This window comes from Cataglyphis hispanica, chromosome 16, assembly GCF_021464435.1.
Source record: "Cataglyphis hispanica isolate Lineage 1 chromosome 16, ULB_Chis1_1.0, whole genome shotgun sequence".
NCBI classification, from domain to species: domain Eukaryota; kingdom Metazoa; phylum Arthropoda; class Insecta; order Hymenoptera; family Formicidae; genus Cataglyphis; species Cataglyphis hispanica.
In genome coordinates, this window is record NC_065969.1 from 1,661,308 (window position 1) to 1,683,817 (window position 22,510).

At 33.9% G+C, this 22,510-nt stretch overlaps 2 protein-coding genes across 3 annotated transcripts; one reads left to right on the top strand and one right to left on the bottom strand.

Annotated features, from left to right (window-relative positions):
* Window positions 1-327: 327 nt before the first annotated feature.
* On the bottom strand, window positions 328-17,422 carry LOC126855565 (probable ATP-dependent RNA helicase CG8611). Its single transcript, XM_050603352.1, has 9 exons — window positions 17,255-17,422; window positions 16,282-17,082; window positions 15,936-16,202; window positions 15,631-15,851; window positions 14,861-15,455; window positions 14,537-14,767; window positions 7,881-8,223; window positions 4,102-4,300; window positions 328-615 (listed from the first exon to the last, which is right to left on the bottom strand). Exons 1-9 carry the CDS (start codon window positions 17,318-17,320, stop codon window positions 477-479), a joined length of 2,862 nt encoding a protein of 953 aa, XP_050459309.1. The 5' UTR covers window positions 17,321-17,422; the 3' UTR covers window positions 328-476.
* A 1,251-nt stretch (window positions 17,423-18,673) lies between these two features.
* LOC126855611 (uncharacterized) lies at window positions 18,674-22,189 on the top strand. 2 transcript variants are annotated; one of them, XR_007688261.1, is made up of 6 exons: window positions 18,674-19,013; window positions 19,426-19,573; window positions 19,647-19,729; window positions 20,401-20,542; window positions 20,712-21,058; window positions 21,132-22,189. XR_007688261.1 is itself a non-coding variant. In XM_050603426.1 (5 exons), the coding sequence occupies exons 1-5, from the start codon at window positions 18,945-18,947 to the stop codon at window positions 20,906-20,908; spliced, it is 639 nt and encodes a 212-aa protein (XP_050459383.1). In that variant the 5' UTR covers window positions 18,674-18,944; the 3' UTR covers window positions 20,909-22,189. The 2 variants fall into 2 exon arrangements, 1 of the variants encoding a protein (XP_050459383.1); XM_050603426.1 differs by having other exon boundaries at window positions 20,712-22,189.
* Window positions 22,190-22,510: the final 321 nt, after the last annotated feature.

Below are 22,510 nucleotides of genomic sequence, written 5' to 3' on the forward strand. Positions count from 1 at the left end.
TTCTTACAAAATTGTCTCCTAATTATAACGTCATATAATTGCCTTAATTATATATGTTACCTTTAAAATTGCAAATCTCTAAAATTTTAAAAATATTGTTTTATAAAACAATAAAATACAATAGTTTAACATAAAATAATTATAATATAATATATAATAAAGTATATATTACTATTATTATTATTATTGTTATATTTAATCTTCACATAAAATGACAAAAAAAAAACTGCGGAGAGATGCATTTTTAATATAAAAAATATAAAAAAATTAATCAGAACAGGTACCTTCAAAGGTATAAATAAAATAAGTAAATAACGTTGTAAATAATTACGTAAAAATTTTTAATCGATATATTTAAAACAAATCATTTAATACATGGGAAACATGCAGGTGCTTATTTACAAGCGATCGTAAACATGAAATCTCATTCTGTTTACATTATTCTAAGTCCCGAGACACGGAATAGAAACACGGGATTACTTTTTTGGCTTCTTCACGGATCCGAGGCCGCTATCGTATTCGGACATGTTAAGCGTCCTCGCCCTCTTCAACAACCCCGTTCTTTGTCCGTCGCCGTTCTGTTTTCTCTGCTCCTTTTGCGGCACCCCGTCGGATCTGAAAGAGAGAGAGAGAGAGAGAGAGAGAGAGAGAGAGAAAGAATGAACCGGGGGCGCGCACTTTAATTCTCTCGCATTAGGACTAACCCGCAATTTTCGGTAATTCGACGTAAACGACATATGGTGAGGACAGAGCGCGATAATCGAAAATTGTGGAAAAAAAGGAAAAAAAAAGGGAGAAGAACGCATCAGCAAAGCGACGATATACACCCGATATATACGGGGACGAAGAGGTGGGCTTCCGCCAACTGCCGTACCGAATTTCGTGTTCGTCGCTCCGCGTTTTTGCGTCCACCGTTCAGCGTCACGCACGAAGCACGCGTTTTATATCTCGCTTTACAATGGTATATCTCTCATTTAATCGGTACTTCATACATTCTATTATTGACTCCGCAATAATGATCGATGATTTTTTTTTTAATTACACACGGAATTTGCCACATACAAGAAAAGAAGTGAAAAATCTTGCACGAAATTGGCATCGCTGTCTGATGAAATAGGAATCTATAAAGCGAATTTAGATTAAAGACTTTTAAAATGGATAAGTAAAAGTGATTTGAGCAATTTAGTTCCACTACAATCTCCAAGTAAAATTATTTCCGATTAACAGAGATGGTATTCAATCAGATTCTAAAGTGAACGGAATAAAAACACAATTTACGGGATGTCTCGAATCTTATAAAAAAAATTGTCTGGAAAGTTCCTGATCTTTCAGCTATTTTTAAGAAAATTTTAAAGATTTTTATATAACTTTGCAAAATATATTTTATTATTGTATGCATTTTCTAATATTTTCCACTCATACTAAGGGAAAATACTTCAGAGCCTCTCAAGTTTCATATACTTGGTTTAAATTGCAAATGTAACAAGAAAAAAAAAAAAAAAAAAATAGCTTTCATAAGATAAACATTTTTCACTTGCGTAACATATTCATTTTTTTATTATTAAAAATTACAATAAAGAATTTATTGCATATTCAATATCTTCTTAAAACATCGAAACAGAGATAGATATCCATTTCTATTTTCAACACATATTTCATTCGGCTTGCCGACTGTTTACAACAGAAAAGAAACTTAAAAAATTATCAAGATAGCTGAAGTTCCAAAAAAAAAAATTTCCGAATCCCAAAATAAAATTCCACGAGAATTCCTTGATTTTTTCAGGTACAAAAAAAAAATCCCTGAGAATTCCTAATTTTCCATGTCTTTTCAAGAAGATATCCCGAATTCGCTATTCTACTTTCCCGTACAGGTACACGCTACTGATTATTATAACTGCAGAGTAGCACGAATTGGCGATACAAAATTTCGATTCGAGCAACGATCGTGCAAATGGATAGCAAGGTGTGAACTCTCTCACATTCGCAGAACGCACTTGGGCCTAAGATACGCACACAATCGCGTATAAGGTAATCGCAGCCACAGAGGCGTACACCGTGGTCGTCTCTCGATCCATTGGACCGTCAGCTCGGTGCCCGCCTTTCACCCATTAAAACTGACTCGTTCTCTCCCTGTGCGGAGAGCACCAGTCGGTTGCCCGTCGTGTTCACCCAAAGCACGCCCATTCAAATCGCATTAAACACGTTAATGCGTAATGCCGGTCTCGACCGGTGGGGTGGGGGAGGGAGGGGGAGATTCGCCGCGCGTAACGCAAGAAAAAAGGGGGCAGCAGCTCGAGAGAAGAGACGGAGAGAAAGAGAGAAAGGGATAGAGGCAGAAGATGGCAGAGAGCGCAGGCAAATGATCGCCGGAGAACACAGGAATTATAAAGCTCGGTAAAAACGCAGAAGGTGGTCTGCACTCGTGTGATGCAGACGACGTGATACATGAAGCAGAAAGGAAAGGGTTGGCGTAGAAATTAATAAGTACGACGCCATGTGGTAGTTGGACTTGACTCTCTCGTTTGCAGTGACAAAAGAAAGAGCACGCGGACCGTAGTAAGAGCAGCGAAATACTTCAACACAAAACCACGATAAGACTCTGATAGGTGTTTAGATATAATTTCGCTGAGTTCATATATTTTAATACCGAAATCTATATTAATAAGTTAAGTAATTTCTATATTCATTAATAGATATGAATAAAAGATCAGGTATAGATAAAAAAATAATACAAATTGAAAAATTAGAGAAATTCTTCTGCTTTTAAAATTAAAATAATGTACGAATGGAAGGCGAGAAAGAAAGGTTTTCGTAAAAAAGTCAGGGCGTACAAGAGGACACACACGAGCGAGAAGAAGCAAGCGCAGGTGGATGACAGTTTCAGGATTTCGTGAACGCGAACGAGAGACAGAACGACGGGGGGCAAAGAGAGAGGAGGGAGACTTGCGCTTGTCCCCGTGGTTTCCGTAAATGGCATAGCCACGACCGGAAGTGGCGGTCGCATCAGTCTGTTTAATAGCCGTATTGTATAATTATGAACAATGGGGAGAGAGAGAGAGAGAAGCCTGGAGAAGGGCAGAAACCAGCAGAGTGCCATGTGAAATGCACACCGCTGAAGATAGAATGAGAAAGAGAGAGAGAGAGAGGGACAGACAGACAGAGAGAGAAGAGGACAGAGCGTATGAGACACATTTGTCGCGAGTGAGCGAGACAATACGACTTTAGCTGGAGTGAAATGTATACACAGTCGCGCGGAGAACACAACGACGAGCACGATGAGAGCCGTATGGCTTATGGTCACCAGCCACCGTAGAACACGTCCGCTCGTTCGTCGTACATGACGGATGACACAGAGCGACAGTTTTGATGCGTCCGCCAACCTCTCTAGGAGCCATCACACGAGCAATCCTACTCGGCATGTGCGTGTCCTACGCACACCGGAGTAAGCAGTGTGAGAAGGGGAGGAACGGGGGAGGGGACAGCAGTTAGCACGCCAAGCCACGCGTGTATCCGTCATCAATACCATCAGTCCGGAGACGATGGGCTTCGCGATCGCGCAGTTGAAATGTCATCAGCTGACCGCGGTCAACAGTTTGACATTTCGTGTCTTCTCTCCCCAAAATGGAAACATATTGTTTACCGCAACTGTGCGTTATCATACACGCATGCGTACAAAAGTTTACGCTTATACGCGACGATTCGAACTTCTTTATATTTTTTTTTTATCGAACTTATTTTAGAAATCAGGTTTCTGTTAATAAAAATAAAATGCGTTTTAATTTCATGGAACGAATCTGTCTGTAACATTTCTATATAAATACAAGATTGATTTTATGACAAATACTATTTCAAATTACAAATCCTCACAAACTGATTTACTTTGTAAGTACTTGGCTAATTAATTATGATTTCATATTTAGTTTATATTTTTTATTTTTTATACTTTAAAATTCTTTATACGTTATTTTTTAGATATGTACTAGGCATTTTTTTTTATCTTTGTGAAGTTTTTTTTGTGGGACATAGGAGATGAGCAAAATTTTTTTAAGAACACGATTATAATACGCAATCTTCTAAGAAGAAAAAAAGTTTGGTACTTACGGCTTGTGTAGGCGATTGTTATGCTTAGGCTTCAAACTTTCTTTCTCGCGTAGCTTTTTACTGATCCCGCCGATTCGTTTCGGCGGATCCCTCAGCGCAAAACTCTTGGCATAGTGACCCAAATGAAGTTCCTTTCGATTGAATATCTCGCGCATATCGCGCGGGTAACTTGAATAAAAACGCATCCACGAAACGTACGCTATAAAAAAAAGAGAGATTATAATGTAAAATAAGACAATTATATATTATATCTTTTCAATCGTGCTTGCAATTAGCTAACATTAATAAATTGAAATTTATGTTCCTAGAAAAGACGAATAAAATTGAGATTGTGTCAAGCTTGTGTCAAGTACACTCGTTTCGTCTATGTTTAAGAGGTCACGTGCAACTCGAATGTAATGATCAGTTACGTATAGTGCGCCCTTATTAATCGCAGTTCCATTAAGTGGTTCCACGGGGGGTTGGACCGCGCCCGATTCCAAGCTTGGGGTGTGCGCGCGCCCCGTAGCGGGCTATTAAGGGGCATTAACGGTAAAGGAGGGGGTGGTCGAGTCAAGTGCTGCAGCTAATAGTCACCCTCGTGTCCCTTCTTAACGTCTCTTGCTTGTGCGCACGGGTGAGAAACCCGGGGGATCTCTGGTCCTGAGAGAACTCGACATGTGCACGCCGTGTTCCGTGCGAAAAATCTCTCGATCCTGATAGGGTAGACTCTAAATTTGATTCCCGATTGTCTATCGCGTAAATAGGAGTTTCCCTAATTTCTAATGTTTTGCCAAGTAAGAAGATGATGACACTGAACCAATGAATAAAATTGTTATCGATAATGATAGTAACGGTGAATCAGAATCAAGATGTATAAAAAAAACCATCCTTTTTATAGTCGCTTTTTCAATCTTAAATTCTCTTATCTTTACATGTATCCAAGCGTGGCATATATTTATCACTTGGTACATATAATAGAGTTATCTAACGAATAAATTTGGTCATAAATGGGCGTTTCGCTTGAATCCCTCGTAAGTGCCTCTAATTTTCAGTCTTATGTCTCAACGTTTTCCGTCCTGATTTCCGTCTGCTTCCAATCTCAACTCCTCCCTTCCGCACATAAGAAACCCCGCTGAAGTCTTCCTTGCGGCTTGGTGTCAGTGTTGAAAAGGGAGAAATGTTTTTCTCCATTTAGCACATAAATCACACGTGGGGGCGGTGTCTAGCTTGAGAAGTCGAGGCGACGGAGGGAAGAGGGAGAGAGGGAGGGCGGGATGTAAGAGTGGGATAGCATTGTTCCTAAGTGATGTAACTGCGTCTTATTGTATTTGTATCCTGTATCGCATTGTTAAGAGTCTCTCGCCACAAAGCGTAAGTGGTTTTGACGGAAGTCACATTCAGTGGTTGGATTGTGTCGGCCACCTCCCCCTGTGAAAGGCGCGCGAGCGACATACACTGAATTCGATCTAACTCGCGACGAGCACGAGGAAGATCAGCGTCAAGACTGTCGTGACGAGACAATTTAGTTAGATACTGTCTTTTTTAGTCAAATGTATCATTTGAAAAAGATCAATTTAAAATTGAATAAAAAAAAAGTACAATGTAGTAAATAAATTTATAATCGTCTTAATGTGATTTAATATTAAGTACATGTCTCAATTTACGCACCATACACATTATTTCGATATAAACACAAATAATCAATTAAATAATTTGATCAAAGCGAATGACGGGCAGTGAGCCAATTATTACGCATCTCATGCCATATTTTAAAAAAATGTTTGCGAAAAATTACGATGAATGGAATATAGTCGAGCACCGACACGAGACTAAAATCGTATATATGGGATGGAGTGGATGAATCTCTCAGGTTAGTAGCGAGGGTCGCAGCTCGGGGGTTTCGTTCTATAGAGCTGTACTTGCTATTGAAGGCTGTTCAGCTCTATTGGGGTGATAATGTTACGAATTAGCGAGATTTCCACTTCTCCGCTCGTGTATCGACCAGCGACACCACATCGGCCACGAATTAAATAAATTTCGGAATTGTTGCCAAGGATAGCATCCACGTTATTTTTCACTGTACCTCTGTTGTACGAACATTTTTATGGACTTAATTCCAACATTGAAGAGTATATCTTTTATCACGACTGGTGTAAAGTACACTATCACCGAAGCTTATAAGTACAAGTGAATTTTTTCCGTTACTATAAGATACTATATAATTCCGTTACTATATGATTACATAAAATTAAGTAAACGCAAGTAAAAGAATATGCAAATGTTTAAAAATTTATTTTATTTATATGGAGAAATTATATATAAAATCTCTCCTTTTAAAGAATTAATTAAAGTATCTTAGAAAATACAATACAATTTTTGTACGTCACTCAATCTTCTTGAAATAAATAAAAACATTTGAAGTATTAAAATATTTTTAAATATTTATTTATTCACGTCTTTTTATTTGTTTAAAAAAATGCTGTTTCTTTTTTCCCCCAAACAATTTTTAATGCGTATAATCCGCATGAAAGGCAAACTGTAAACGCAAATAATCTCAGTAGATGTATTGAGAGATGTTAGCTAATTTGTTATTCACTTCCTACTTTCCTCTCATTCGCTCCTCCCAAATCTCGGTTCTCATGCGAAAAGTGCAGTACCGGGGAGGGGGAGACGGGAAGGGGAGTCACGAGCGGCGGCAGCAATTAATCTATCAATCACTAGCTATACGTGCGAAGGAACGGTCAAGTGGTTAGCTGTGTAACGTCACTCAAATCTGGGGCGGCTAAGCGCTCAAAAACCGTGGCTAACCTTCGTGTAAAGCCCCGGCTGATGCGGGACAATTTCGAAGCTCGAAAACCTCTTAGAAAGATTAATGATCCCGAATTTCCTTTTTGGAATTGCTCGTCGCTCGTTCGCGCGCGGTTATCGCAATCGACGTAACACAGCCGTTAATGCACTCCTGCGAAAATAATCTCCGAGGATTGTTCCCGTTGCCTTTGCGTTTTCATTACCGTGTACTAACGAAAAGATTAGCTCTCTCAAAATTCTTCAAATGTGTGATAAAAAAAATCTTCATACTTAATAAACAAGAATATATATAAATGGGCTTCTTCAGCAACATACAAAGTAGTCAGAGAAGTGTTTGAAGAGCAACAAGCAACAAGTTATTTGACGATATTTATATGAGAGGGAAATATTGGCGGGGGGGAAAAAAAGTCATCGTGAATGTGAAGAGGGCTAATGTCTTCATTTCCACGAGTATTAGGTCGAGTATAATGGATTTATTATTGCAGCAAATAAATTCCTCTCCGTAACGACCCTAATAGAGTAACCGTGGCATAGCAAACAGGATCATCCCTCCCCGTCGATAGACTATGTAAATATCTAAGTGGCGAACGAGGCGAATGTGAAGGGAGACAGAATAAGAGCCCCATAATGTGTACGCGTAGGGGTTGCTTGCTTTATATGCGAGTGGGGTGCCCGGTGGAATTGGCTTAGTCTACCCTGAAGTCAGCTCGCGCTTTCGTTACAATCCAACTGCATCAAAGTAGATGTTCTCTCTCATGTCTCGTAGCTCCTCATCAACACTTTGCCTTGCACGAGAAAGATTTAAGCTTTTACTGCATGCACGCTTCTTAAAACACATGCATATATATATATATATAACATCATATATAGTTAGTATCGCAATATCTGACTCATTACATCCGGTTTCGCATCTCTTGATAATAACTTGGATTTACAAAGTTTAAGGAATGGATAAAAATTATTACCTTGTGCATTACAAGAGCACTTACCTTTGCATGCTTTCGCGCCAAGTTGCTTATCCTCCAGTACTAAATTTTCAAAATCGTTTTGGAGGGCGACAGCTGCCGCTTGCACGGAGTTATGCTTGGAAAGAGGCCCCAGTAGCTTGTCCAAGACATCGTTCATATCCTGCTGCTTGATTCTGATGCGCCTTGACTCGAGCATCCGCACGAACTCGATTTCTGGAGGCGTCAGAAAAATTGTTGACACGCCGGAGCATCCTGCTCGCGCTGTTCTACCGATTCGATGAACATAATCCCTAGCCGAAATTGGTCCCGTATACTGAACGACGCAATCTACCTTCGGCATATCTAATCCTCGCGCTGCAACATCCTGGACAATTTAAAAAATTATGTTTCCTTGTTAAAAAATATGGTTAAAATTTTTGTTAAATATTTGACGCATTCATGCATTAACATATTGCTGTTGTGTTCATTGAACTCAAATGTTAAATTAATAAAACAATTGAAAAAAGTGTAAGAATAACACAATGTGCATATATTTTTAATTTTACACACTAGATATGTTCTGTACTTTAATGATGTACATTAGTGATAGGATTTATCTGTTAAAATTTACAAAAAAAAAAATATTGATTTTATCCTACATATAATTAGAAGTGAGAGTGACTACAGACCGTCAATAATATTGTTCCAAGTTAATTTTATCATTAAAAATATGTTGATTTTACATAAGACTTATTTAAAATTACTATAAAATTTGCATTCATTTTGTGATGACATATTAACATAGAATTAGTGTCACCATTTAAGATACTTATATTATGTTAAATTAACACAAAAATTTGTGTGGAACTGTTTGAGACATATATGTTAAATTAAAGACAAATTTTTCAACTATGTGAAAAGAAATACATCTCACATAGCCTTGGATAATTTGCAAAAATATGCGAAATATGTTCCAAAGAATCTTCGTTCGATTTGTATGAGATAACAAAACGAGATTCTGCGTTTTAAATTTACTCTATTAATAATACAGGAATTATTATTAGAAATAATCATCTATAATAAATCCAATGCGTTTTATCGAACGATAAAAGTTACTTGATTCTGAGAATATTATGATCATTATGTGATAGCATAATTTTGCTTCACACAAAAATACTTTCGAGATTTCAAGGTCATCTTTATTGTTTTAAACAAAATTATGTTTCTTTTTCATAAATCAAGTCTCTTTTTCATTCTACATATAAAATTATTAAGATAGAATTATTAAAAAATCAACAATTAAAAAAATATTTCATAATTTATTCGACATTTTATGATATAAAATATATAATATTTTGTAGAGTATTCACTTTCCGATAATTTTATTTTAATATTTTTACATTGCATAATGAACTGAATCAATTGATATAAAAATATGTAATTTAAGAAAAAATATGCAGATGCAATATTTCACTTATATAATGATGTGTCATTTTCAATTTTATTTATTAATCCCTGGAAAATTTTTAATGGTTTATATGTTGAAAACAAATTTACAAGATATTTCATATAGCTTATGTCAAAATAAAATATTATAATTTTATGAACTATAGAGTGATTCTATAAAAAAAAATTCTATTTCTAACAAAACAAAAATAACTAATCTCCAAAACGCTCCTCCATTTGGTACAAAATCGACATGTTGACCGCGCAGAATGTTTCTTCGGAAAGGAATTTTAACCAAAATATTTTCTATAAAATACACATCTGAGGATTTATTAGTAGTGACAATTTCTTATCGACGACGCAATTTTATCGGAACAATATCCTCGACACTTATCGCGCTCCTAATGTCGAGAACTGCCTAATTCCACGAATGAAGAGGGAGAGAGTCTGCTGGTACAAATGTCTTACAAACCGCGGTGATTTCTCGTTTTGTGGCGGCGACGTAAATGCGGAGAGCGAGCGCCCGCTGCGAGACCCCAAACGGCGAACGTTTGAGCACGGCCCTGATTTCCTGCGTTCGGGTAGCCCATGATTTACCGCGGCCAAAGAGTACACCGAGTCTCTCTTTCTCTCTCTCTCTTTTTCTCTCGCTGGGCCCCGAGGACTAATCCCAGACCACCAGTGGGGGGGCGTCGCGGCACCCCGGAATTCTTTCGCGGCACGATACGGACATATCCGTGTATTCTTATTACATCTTTTCCTGCTATTAATTCAATACACGTCGACGACGGCGCGATCCGGGCGCCAACGTGAAGGAATATAGAAAGAAAGCAAATATCTACGACGGCCCCTCTCTCGAAATAAATATCGACCGGACCGGATATATTTCCCCCTCGACTCGCCCCACGATCCCGTTATATTTTATCGCTTGATTAATGTCGATGAAATGATTTCTAGATATTTATTTTGTGCGATTAAGAATAGTAGTTCTGAAGACAGAATAACTATATGCAAAAAAAAACAATCTATAAAAAATTGAAATTTTTATTTCAAGTTAATATTTAAAAATTTATATATACAAAAAAATCAAATAATTTATACAGGGTGTTCCTAAACATGCGCAAAAAAAATTCCTTTTGGGAGATGATTCTTTAAGTAATTTTTTGAAAAAAAGTTTATATACACCAACATCCTAAACGACAGAGTTTTCGAAATACAAAGTATTTTCTCAAGATTAAAAAAATAAAATCTCTAAAAATATACTTAATCCATATTTAACCTCCCCTCCAATTTTTCACACATGTTTAGAAACATCCCATATAATCTGCGAATAATTTTGAAACAGCTGTGAGAAATGAAAGCAAGATTATATTAATTAGGTGGAATACTTCATCAATGTATATCCCTTCGAGATGCCAATCGCCCTGTAATCGATGCTCGCAGAATCGTAGCGAGCGCACTTAGCGCATTAAAACGATACAAGCCACCGGTCTCGACGCGCCGTATAAAGAGAGACGGAGAAGCGCCGAAGAGCGATCGATGGCGGCGATTAAGACAAACGATCGTTTAAAGGAAGGGACCCTGGGATCGGCGGGACGCGGGATCGAGAACTGATCGGCCGTTCAAAACATCTCACTCGGATCATAGATCACACGGCGGTGGATCCGGCTGAGAGCCTTCCCAGAGTCTTCTCGGGCCGCGGGGATGCCCCTTCGTGGCTTTTCAGCGTGGAAATTAATAACGCCGCCGTAAAACCTACGTGTGGTAGCGATCCCGTAAAACGTGGGCGGCTGCCATCGCGCATTCCGCAGAGTTCAACATTAAGGAGTCAAATAAGCCCGACATTTCTCTCCAAGTACACGGTAAATTATTTTGCCTCTCTTCCTCTTACTTATGCACCAATGTTGAAAGCCTCGTGTCGATACGTTCAACTACAAAATTCATTAATTTAGAGTTTTAATTTAGAAATTTAAGAAATTTAAGAATATATATTTATGAATTTTTAATATTTTAAATTTTTTAAATCTTACACAGTTAAAAAATTTGGTTTAAATTTAATAAATATCGTATAATATATATGTCCCAAATTTGTATCAAATGTTCACAATTTGTGTGTTAATTTAACATAATATATGTTAAATGGTGACACTAATATATTTCAACATGAATTGCAAACTTCATAGTAATTTGAAATTGATTTTGTGTAAAATTAACATATTTTTAACTTAAAAATTAATTTGTAAAAATATTATTGATGATTTGTAATCATTTTTACTACTATTGTAAAATAAGATCAACATTTTCTATAAATTTAAAGATAAATCCTGTCACCAATAATACAAAACATATCTATTATGTAAAATTAAAAATATGTGCACGTTCTGTTATTTTTATACATTCTGTTATTTTTTCAATTGTTTTAATAATTTAACATTTCAATTCAATTAATACAAAAAAGCAATATGTTAAATTAACACATAAATGTGTTAAATATTTAATAAAAATTTTAACCAGCATATTTTTTAACAAGAAAAAATTTTCCAACTATGTAATAGTTTTCTACTGAAAAATTCTTTATATACATATATTCTTATATACAGGATATATCAGATTAAAATTTTAGGGTCATTTAGGAAATTGAATATGGAACAAAAAAATTCCGATAAACATAAGTACAAAAATGCTTCTTTAAAAGTTATAGTTAATAAATTTCAAAAAATCAGATTTTTTTATTCTAAAAATAACTTGAAAACCCTTCATTTATTTTAAAAAAATAAAAATAAATCTAATTAAATGACAAACTAAATTATATCAATTTCATTTAATTCTGATAAAGCGTCCAAAAGAAAATAAATTATAAATAACAAAAACAGCAGAAATTTGAAAAAAAAACTATCTTTCAATAATCTTTGTATAAACACTATAGTCGTAGTACAAACATTGCATAAATCTAAACAAAAATGTTCTTATTAAATTTTGATCATAACTAACATCACTTACGGAAAGTTTATTCGCTATAATTTTTTAACAAAACGTTTCCGGACTTATGGGAATTTAATTTCCTATAAGACTCTGGTGTTTCATTGACCTGACTTGGAACACCTGTTTATATTTAAATAAATTCACATTTAAAATCGCGAAATTTTATATTTTCTTCCTGAGTTTTGCATAAATGTTAATACACAGTTGCTTGGCGAATTTAAATTTAATTAAATTCCACTTTCAAGAAATTCTAAGTCAAAAAGAAGTGAAGATTGTGAACAATGCAATGTGCAAATAAGCATTCCTTATAAGAATGAATAACCGGCATTAAAGATGGTTTAATCTATAACATCAACCAAATACAATTATTAATAAAGAAAATTGAAAATGTAAAGTCGCATATAAAAAAATAATAAAATTAGCAAAAATATATAAAATTAGCATTCCTCATTAAAAGATAATAAGCATCAAAGCGTGTTATATAATATCTATAAAATTCTAGCTAGATTATCATAAAACGACGCGTGGATTTTCAAAAAATTCCCTTCCAAAAAAGCGGACACCAAATATTGTATAAGTATTCTAGCTTTAATCCTTCCATCTTGTAATTACTTTTACTTCGCCCCCTCCACGTAATTTTCTTATTCAAAATTTTTATACTTGTTGAAAAATTATGACATATACGAAATCCAAGAATGAATAAAATTGAGAGAATATATAGCTCGCTATAAAGGTCTGACGCGAACAGCTGTATACTAGATTTTGCAGATTCATGTACTGCTTTTCTCTCTGATTGGGAATTTGAAAGAACGTCGATTAATTGCAACGTGTGTGTATAAAACTTAACGAGGATAACAGAAGAAGATAACGAGGATCTACGCGAATTTCGGTGTCGGGTCAAACCGATTGCGAGAGATCGCCTGACGGGAAGAAATTAATTCTCACGCCGCCTAAAAGGATTGTCACTCGTTCGCGTGATGTCGATCGTGCGTTCACAAATCTCGCTGGCGAGATTTAATCGTTTTTTTTTCTGTTTGTTTTTTTTTTTTACTAACGTACGCATTCTCCTTGCGATACTTTCGGACACGTGAAAGCGCTATACCAGTATTTCACGGTAAAATCTGAATTAGCCGATGAGGAAAGATATAATGAGATCGCAGGAGATTTTATTTTCGACAATCCTTACGAGACGAAATCGATCGCTTTCACTGGTAATTACGACGGTTAAAGCAGTCGCCCATAGAGTTCAATGCGAATCAGAAAGTTGCTCTGTTATTCGACGTCAGATTAATTCGGCCGATGTAATACGGATGTAATTAGCTGCGGAGAAAGAAAGTTATCCATTTACTTGGCGAACATTATAGCGCCGTGATTAATTATGCCGTTCACAGAACGCAATTAGCGAAACAAGCGCTTCTATGAATATATTATAAATATTTTAATCATTACAAATCGAATAAAAATGTATCCTTTCACTAGAAATATATTATATATATATATATATATATATATATATATATATATATATATATATATATATATACACATATATTTTGTTGACAGCACGATTTGTGTTTCATAAGAAAATCAGTAATCGCTTGTAGAGAATTAATGTGCTATAATACAAAGTTTGAATTGTTAAACGATTTCTTTAGAAAGTGAAGAAAGCACATAACGGATGATCATAATTATACTCATTACCGAGGCCTCATGCGCTCGTATAATTTTTAACCTCTGAACGCAGCGTGGGTCCAGAGGTATTAAATTCCCTCTCGAAAGAATAAGTCATGGAGAGTGTGTGTAATTTACAGCTCAGAGTGCGCCGACAGATATCCTTGTGACTTTTCTTTCATATTATAAACTCTTTTAGCTTAATTTTTTAATTCTCTTTTTTTCTTTTAATTATATTTAATTTTACATAATTTCTTTTTTTACAATTTTGTATATATTTTTTTCTTAATATTTTTTTCTTGATATATCAGTATCTTAAATAAAGCATCTTACAATGCGCAATACATATTTTAAGAGCAAAGAAGGGTTTTAAATATTTATAAAGATTTTTAATTGCGAAGAAATAAAGAAAGTTTATGTCGATATATCTCAAACAAAACATTTTTCGACATATATTGTATATCCATTAAGAAATTAGACAAGTTAAAAATATTTAAGTATTTATAGAGTATGCAACTGAGGCAATGAAGAAAATTATATTCGCAAAAATTTCGTGAATATTCAAAGTAATTTTTGATAATTTAAAATGTATGACTCACCGTGCACAGTAGTACTCCACTCTTCGCTTGACTAAAAGTTTTGAAGACCTCCGTCCTTTCCTTCTGCGTCATGTTACCGTGTAGTTTGAAGAATTCTACATCAACCAGCGGATCGGAGTCTTCGTCATCGTCATCCATTGGTTTTGTAAGGACAGAGGACAAAATTTCGATGTGGTAGTCCACCATATCTTGCGTGGCCATAAAGATCACTATTTTATGCTCCCCAGGAATCTAAGATAAAACAGCACACCAGAAAAAATGTAATAATGGATCGCGAGTAAAATTACATTGTTCTTGAAATGGAGAGCAAAAAGATTTCCTTACTTGACATCTACTGGCGATGTAAGCGCTCAGAGTGACCATTCTTAATTTAGGCGGAGTGACTATGTAACTCTGAATTACACTTTGTGGAACTATAAGATCTTCGTTGATCTCGCTGGTGTCTCCTCCGCTCATTTCTAAATTCTCTTTAGCCGCGTCAACAAAGATCGGATTGTGCATCGCGAGGCCCGCTAATTTTTCAACAGCTTGCGTCAAAGTCGCGGACAATAAAATTGTCTGCCTTCTTGATTGATTTACATTTTTGCAATCTTGCTCAATGTTTTGAGCATTTTCCGATTTTGAATCAGATCCTTGATTCGTACTTAAATATTTTGTATCTTTTTTCCTTCCTTTTAATGAAACTTTCTTTTCTTCAATAATATCTTGATTGTTATCTTCACTGTCATCACTTGAATGGTACGCGTGTTTCACTTTATCATTATCGATATGATCTTCTATTTTATTACAAAATTTTGTATCTTCTTTTGAAATTTTTTTATCAGTTGATGTGTCTTTAATATTTTGTTTCAATATTTTCATAGCATCATATCCAGATTCAGCTTTGTTGGAACTTGACACTTTCAAAGCACTTACTATCCTAAATTATATAATTTTACAATTGTATAATATTATAATTATTAATTAATTTTCTTACTTAATAAATTAAACAATTAATTAATAATTAATTAGTTTAATTATTTATTAATTTTTATTAAAAATTTATGACAATCTATTGTTCTTCTATAAAATTAAAAAAGGAAAAAAAGACTCACTCAGAAATATCCTTTTCATATCCCATATCAAGCATTCTATCAGCTTCATCTAATACGAAATATCTAACTTCATTTAATCTCAATGCTTTTGTATGCCTTATGTGATCTAATAATCTGCCAGGAGTAGTTATTAATATATTACATCCCTTTCGTAATCGAGCTTTTTCTGCCTTTCTCTTTTCTCCACCAACTATATACCCTGGTACAATCCATGTAAAAGGCTGAAATTATTTATAATCTCTTTTAATATACTAGCATACAAATATTAAGTATTTCTATCAAAAAAATATATTCGATTAACTCACTTTAACTAATTTTATAAAACACTCATATGTTTGCAGAGCTAATTCTCTTGTTGGTACAACTACAAGAGCCGATAAACCACTATTTCTATTTAATTTTGGTCTAATTTTATGTAAAAACTCTACAATAGGTAAAGCATATGCTAACGTTTTCCCAGATCCTGTCTGAGATCTTATTAAAACATCTCTAGCTGAGAATATCTCAGGAATCGCCTTTTGTTGAACCGTTGTCATTTTGGTTATATCCATATTTTGTTCTAAATTCGAAATCTGGGAGATAAAGAATATAAATTATTAATTTAGTACAAAAATTTTCATTTTTAAACACTGATTGAATGTAAATATTAACCATATATGGGTGAATATCGAGATCTGCAAAAGTGATCTTCGTAAAAACTGGTTCGTCTACAGGTTTTACAATTCTCTGTCCTATAGTTGGTACATCAGGATTATTGCCAAATAAAGACGAGATTTTTCCACCTGCTTTGTGCAGTTTTGGATTCTTGTCTGATTCCCTGTTATTATTTACAATCTTCCCTTTACGTTTCTTTTTATCTTTTTTATTCAAAATATCCATCCTTTCCGTTACTTTCAAGATAGGAGATTTTTCAGTTACTATTTCAGATTTTTCATTTAATTTATTATCTGTATCAATGTCATGTGACACATTTAATTCAATTTTATTTGATTCATTTTTCAATCGACCTGAGAATATATCGGAAAGTGATTTTTTCTGTTCGATTAAAGTATTTCTTTTTTTCGCCAATGTCTCACCAATATGTTGTTTTGTTATCTTTGTAAAGGATACCATCTGTTCGTTTGTAATATCAGAATTTGCTAGAGACAAAACTTTATTAGATTTCAAATCCTTTTTATCTTTCTCATCAGATTGTTTAATCTTTCCTGACTTCGCCATTGTATCTTTAACACGTGGTAGAATCTGAGACTGTGTATTTCGAGAGACTACATTGGCTTCTTTCAATTTTTTGGCAAAGATAGTCGATAATGATTTCTGTCTAATTCTTTTATTAGATTCTATTCCTTGTGCATTCACATTTTTTGACTCCTTATTATTTACTTTTTTGCCTAAGGATTGATTTTTCAATCTCTTAATCGAAGTTTTCAAAAGCTCGCTCCTTCTCTGTTTATTCTGAGTAGACACAAATATTTATGAAAAATTTATTTATCATTCTCTTTTTATGTATTTACTTAGTGTGAACTGATGACATAAAATTTATAATATTTCTACACACATGTTTCATACACACGTGCACGTGTTTACAGATTTCCTAACCTAATCTAACTTATAATCAAATACTTACAGTTCTCGCTGAAGAAATTGGATTCGACGTTACATTTAAAGAAATATCCATATCTTGAATTGCCATTGTACATACGAAATAGCTCGTTTTTAGCACTTTTTATTTGCGATACAACGAGTAAAAACACGATGTAATTTAGAAACACACATCACGTTGAGCACGTGCGGATTGCGGAACATGTGGCAAATTGCGCGCATGCGCATGATTTCAAATCGAATTAATTTCCAGATTCTACGCTACATGTGTGCATCTCGTGTTTCCATAATATATTTTTTAATTTTGTTAATTTTATTGTTGATAATTATAATATTTGATGAAGTATGACGGGGATTTCTTTGCTAATTTATTTAAAGACGCTAATTAAATATACATATATATTATACACTATATAAAAAAAAAAAATATACACTATATAAAAAAAACCTTATATATTATACACTATATATAAAAAAAAAAATATATTATACCCTATAAAAAAAACCATCCCTGGTTTTGATAATTTTGAAATACACTTCTTAAAAATAATAGGAAACACTTTTGTGCATTAGAAATATTTATTTGTAAATGATAAAACTACAGCCAGTATTTTAAATTACTTAAAAATTTTTAAATTTTAATAACATTATTATTCATAATTTTATCATTTATAATTTTAATTTGTATTTGAAAAATTATTAATGTTTTGTATATTAAAATAATATTTAACTATTTTAAAATTAATGTATTTTTAAATCGAGTCCTTCAATAAGCATATATTTAAGCAGATAAAGATTAGCAAAAATTCATATATACAGGGTGTCTGATAATAATTGGGGCGTACATCGATGAGCCGCGCGCCTGATGGTGTGCGTGAGCGTTCAGCTGTCACAGCGCGGCTCACTGACGTGCGCCACTCAAAGATCGGCGATGATTGGCCAGACTTTACTCAATAATAATTCTTTTATTAAGCCTTATACAAAAAAATGGTAAAGGACTTTCCTGCTTGGCTTAATCCCCTCTATCTGCACATTACGGGTGGGACGATTATTGTCAGCCACCCTGTATATATTAAATGAAATTATAACACTAAAAACAACTTTTATATTAAATGTTTGAGATAATTGATGTAAGAATAATACTCGCCATAATAATGATATTATTAATCACCAATTAAACAAAATCTTACAAAATTTTATCTTATACGTTAAATGAACAAGAAATTAAATTATACTATACTATGCTATCGATACTCTGTATAAAATGTCCTTGTAAAAGCGCGCGCACGCAAAGAGGCGTTAATACGCTGACGATGTTGATTATCATTATTTATGACAGTGAATCATTAACGTGTCTTTGAAGCATCCAAGGCGATATCGGTCGTCGCGATAATCGAATGGCGCTCCGTCGAAACATCAGAGACTCTCTGTGTTTTGACAACAGTCACATGCACACCGGAATACAGTGCTCGTCGTGAAAGGAAAGTTTGGCAATTATCGGCGTCGTTCGAGATGAACGGAATCCAATTTCGACGATCGTACATGTTTACTTCCGATCAGGCATGTTTACACTTTTTATGGTGTATCACGTGCAACGTGTTCTCTGACAAGGTAACGCGAAGAGTGCCGTCAAGAACGCCGCGGATGAGATCGGATCATTTCGTGTTCGTAAGGCAACGCGATCGGACGAGAGAAAAATTTTTTAAAAATTCGCCATGGTCGCTCGTAGAATCTGCTGCATCGACGTGTCATTAGCGGCGAGGATAATCGGAGCATACACGATGGTGAGAGTGAAATTTCTCAAGATATTAACGACAAATGTGATTTTTCAATATTCGGATATTTATGCATATAGTACTTCAAGTCTGATTTTTAAAAATAAAAAATTTTTATTATATTATTATTATTATTAATTATTAATATTAATTAAGATTGTCAATATTATTAATATTATTAGTTATTAATTATTATTATTTTATGATAAAAAACAAGTCTTTTAATATTTCTCAAAATTAAGTACGTCGTTTTGAACGTCTTATTAAATCAATCTTCTTTGCAAAATAAACAAAGTCTACGAGATTTAATCGAGTTCTAATTCAAATATTTAAATACATAAACGTTCGTATTATTTTTGAAAATTTATATCTCTCGTTACTACGCTCTCAGTTCTCTATTTATTTGTCTCTCTATCATTAGTCCACTTCGGTTCTAATGATAAACATGTTGGTAAGCAACTTTTTCTCGAAGAGTGACGATGAAGATTTTTTCAAAGTCGCGAAGAATTGGGCGATACTGGGATTCAATTGGATGCAAGCTTTCAGATACATGCATCTGCAGAACAAAGGTAAGAGAGCGCGGATTATTGCTTAAATTATTGGTCCACGAACGAATTACGATAACGTAAAGTATGTTTTTAGTGCAAACAGCCATGGTATCCTTCCTGACATACATCAGTCTGTTTCTACTGGCCGGTGCGTATCTCGCCTTGGCATCATTTACGGTAATGTTTTTTTTTTTTTAATATCATAGATTTCTAATTAACTATTTAATTACTTGGTGAAAGTTTAAATTGATATTTTATATGGGAAAAGAAAGCTATCTAACTCTCGTGACGTCACGCGTCTGCACTCCAATGATTGAGCAAGAAAGAAGAAAGACAGAAAAAGCCTGATCGTATAAGAGAGATATCTTTTTTTTTTAATTTTGGACGTATCGCTATTTTTAAATTAAAAAAAAAATATTTAGCAGACTAAAAGAACTTTTTGCATATATTGTTTACAAGTGAAATATGTAAACAATTACATGTCTCTGTGTCGTATATTCTATTTTCTTTCCACATTTCTTTTCTTTTAATTTTGCTATAAATTATTAATTGTCGATGAATAATATTTTGTAAAAAAATTTTTAATTTCTTTCTAATTTAAAAAAGTTAAAATTAATTTTTTTTTCTAATATTTGACCGTAAAATAAGAAATTTCTTTTGCACACATTGTTTGCAGCAAAAAAAGATTTTTTATTATTTCCCTTTCGCGGTAAAGGTCGCAAGTATCGACGTCGTCGATCGAATACAAATTCATCAAACGCTCTTTATCCGCAAGATATATTTCGGGCACGTAACAGCCTTGTCTGAAGCGCGCTAACGACTACGCTAACTTCCGCATACATTCACAGAGGAGACATAAGTACGCCGTGCCTTGGATGTATTTGCAAATAATTAGCATAACAGATCAGACCATGGCGCTATCTAATCATATAATACAGCAGCAACAGAACGCTACCTTAGCTAGATCCATGACATGCAGCATCTATTTAAGTAAGTACAAATATACATTTTTTTCTCTAGAATCGTGAAAAAATTCAAGCTATAAAATTATGATTCTCAACGCCGTCGAAAAATTTATATTTTCTTAATAAAAATATCGAATGAAAAAAAAAGAAAGTATTTTTATAAAAGAAATTATACGCTTGACAATAATTGACAGTTTCGAGCATCTATTTGTGGATGATCGTGCATGCAGCTCGAAAGCAATGGTACGAGGAGCAGCGAAATCACGTGGAGCGCGAATTGAGAGTGTCGGATCCTCCACCAGCATCACCCACAAACGACCCCAAGTCACCGTCCTTTCTCTCGCAAAACTTTTCCATGTTCAAATCACCGCCGACGATTCTGCCCAAATAACAAAGTGGAAAAGTCCACGAAGAACTGTGGATAATTCTTGAAAGATTCTGACAGAATCGGACGAAGGGAGTCATTGACGGAACTTTTAGGATCGGGAAGGATGATTTGAAGAATCAATATGTGAGATGGAAAGGCCGAGAGATTTTCTTCGTAATATCTCATTTTTTTTTTTTTTTTGATATTATTATTCGAGACTACGCAATTTATATATATTTATTTTTAGACATAAAGATAGACGAGTAATAAATTACTCAGCCAGCAAGCACACGTGATTTTGACATGCATTTGTTACTTGGGTGCATCTGTCACGCTCATGCTTAAAATTCCGACGGAATTTTTTCTGCGAAATTCATAGAACCATCGACAAAATTTATTTAACGTTACTGTGTGACACATAGTAGCTTCATTATGTATGATAAAGTTTCCTATGTCAATATTGACTATTGACAAGATAAAATTTTATCAAAGACATAAATAAATGGAATTGAATTCAAATTTAATCAAATCAATATTCGCAAGTTCTAGAGATAAGACAATTAGTATTAAAAATTTTTTAACACAAGAAATATATGAAACGGATCTTGGGTTAATTTTAACGCATCTGTTCGTAAGCGACACAAGATATTTCTGAGAATTTAGACGTTAAGTCGACGGGCTATTCATTGATCCCCTTTACCTAATGGAATATTCGCGAGCTACTAAAGTTCGCTAGTCGGCGAGTCAGGATTGAGGGAGACGTATAATAATGCGGAGAGTAAAACTTCACATAAATCAGTCGGGAGATGCGACTAATAGAGTGTATCAAGCGCGCCCTCGGCGGAGCGTGCGCTTGCATAGAAAATATGAGAAACGGCCGCGTTTTACGTCGAAATACTTTTAAATTTCCTGAATTTCGATCGCACACAAGCATATTCGCTATGCAGGGTCGATCGTCTCTTCGCGATGGAAGTCGATTTGTCCGAGAATAGCTCCAACTTTTCAGCAATATTCGCGAGAATAGTGATCGAGCGTACCATATACGAAGAGGAAGGCTCTCGATACGATTTATCGTAGATGCTTTGTCGTATCGATATAATATATTCGTATTTATACAGATATATATATACTTAAATAATACATGAGCTATTATATATTAGCAATATTTTATTCAGTTCAGTAGTTTGTTATTTTAAAAATAAGTATAGAATGACAAAAAAAATTTTCCAATCTTGTATATATGTATATTTAAGTATCTCTTCTAATTCTAAGTTTATTTATGTTTTCGTATATATAAAAGTTTATTTTTATAATTCTAGCAAATCTTTTTTTCTATTTTTATGCCCAAGCATAGAAATTTAATTAAATCTTAATTAATTTTAATTTAAAATTTATTTGAAATTAATATATTAATAAATAAAATCTATTAATTTAAAATTTATTAATAATTTAAAAATTATTTAAAATTAATATTTTAATAAATATAATTTATATGCATATATTTTGCATTATATATTTATATATGCATGTATTTTATATATATATATATATATATATATATATATATGCATACTTTTATTAATATATTATATTTAATCACACACACAAAATTGAGAGATGAATAAA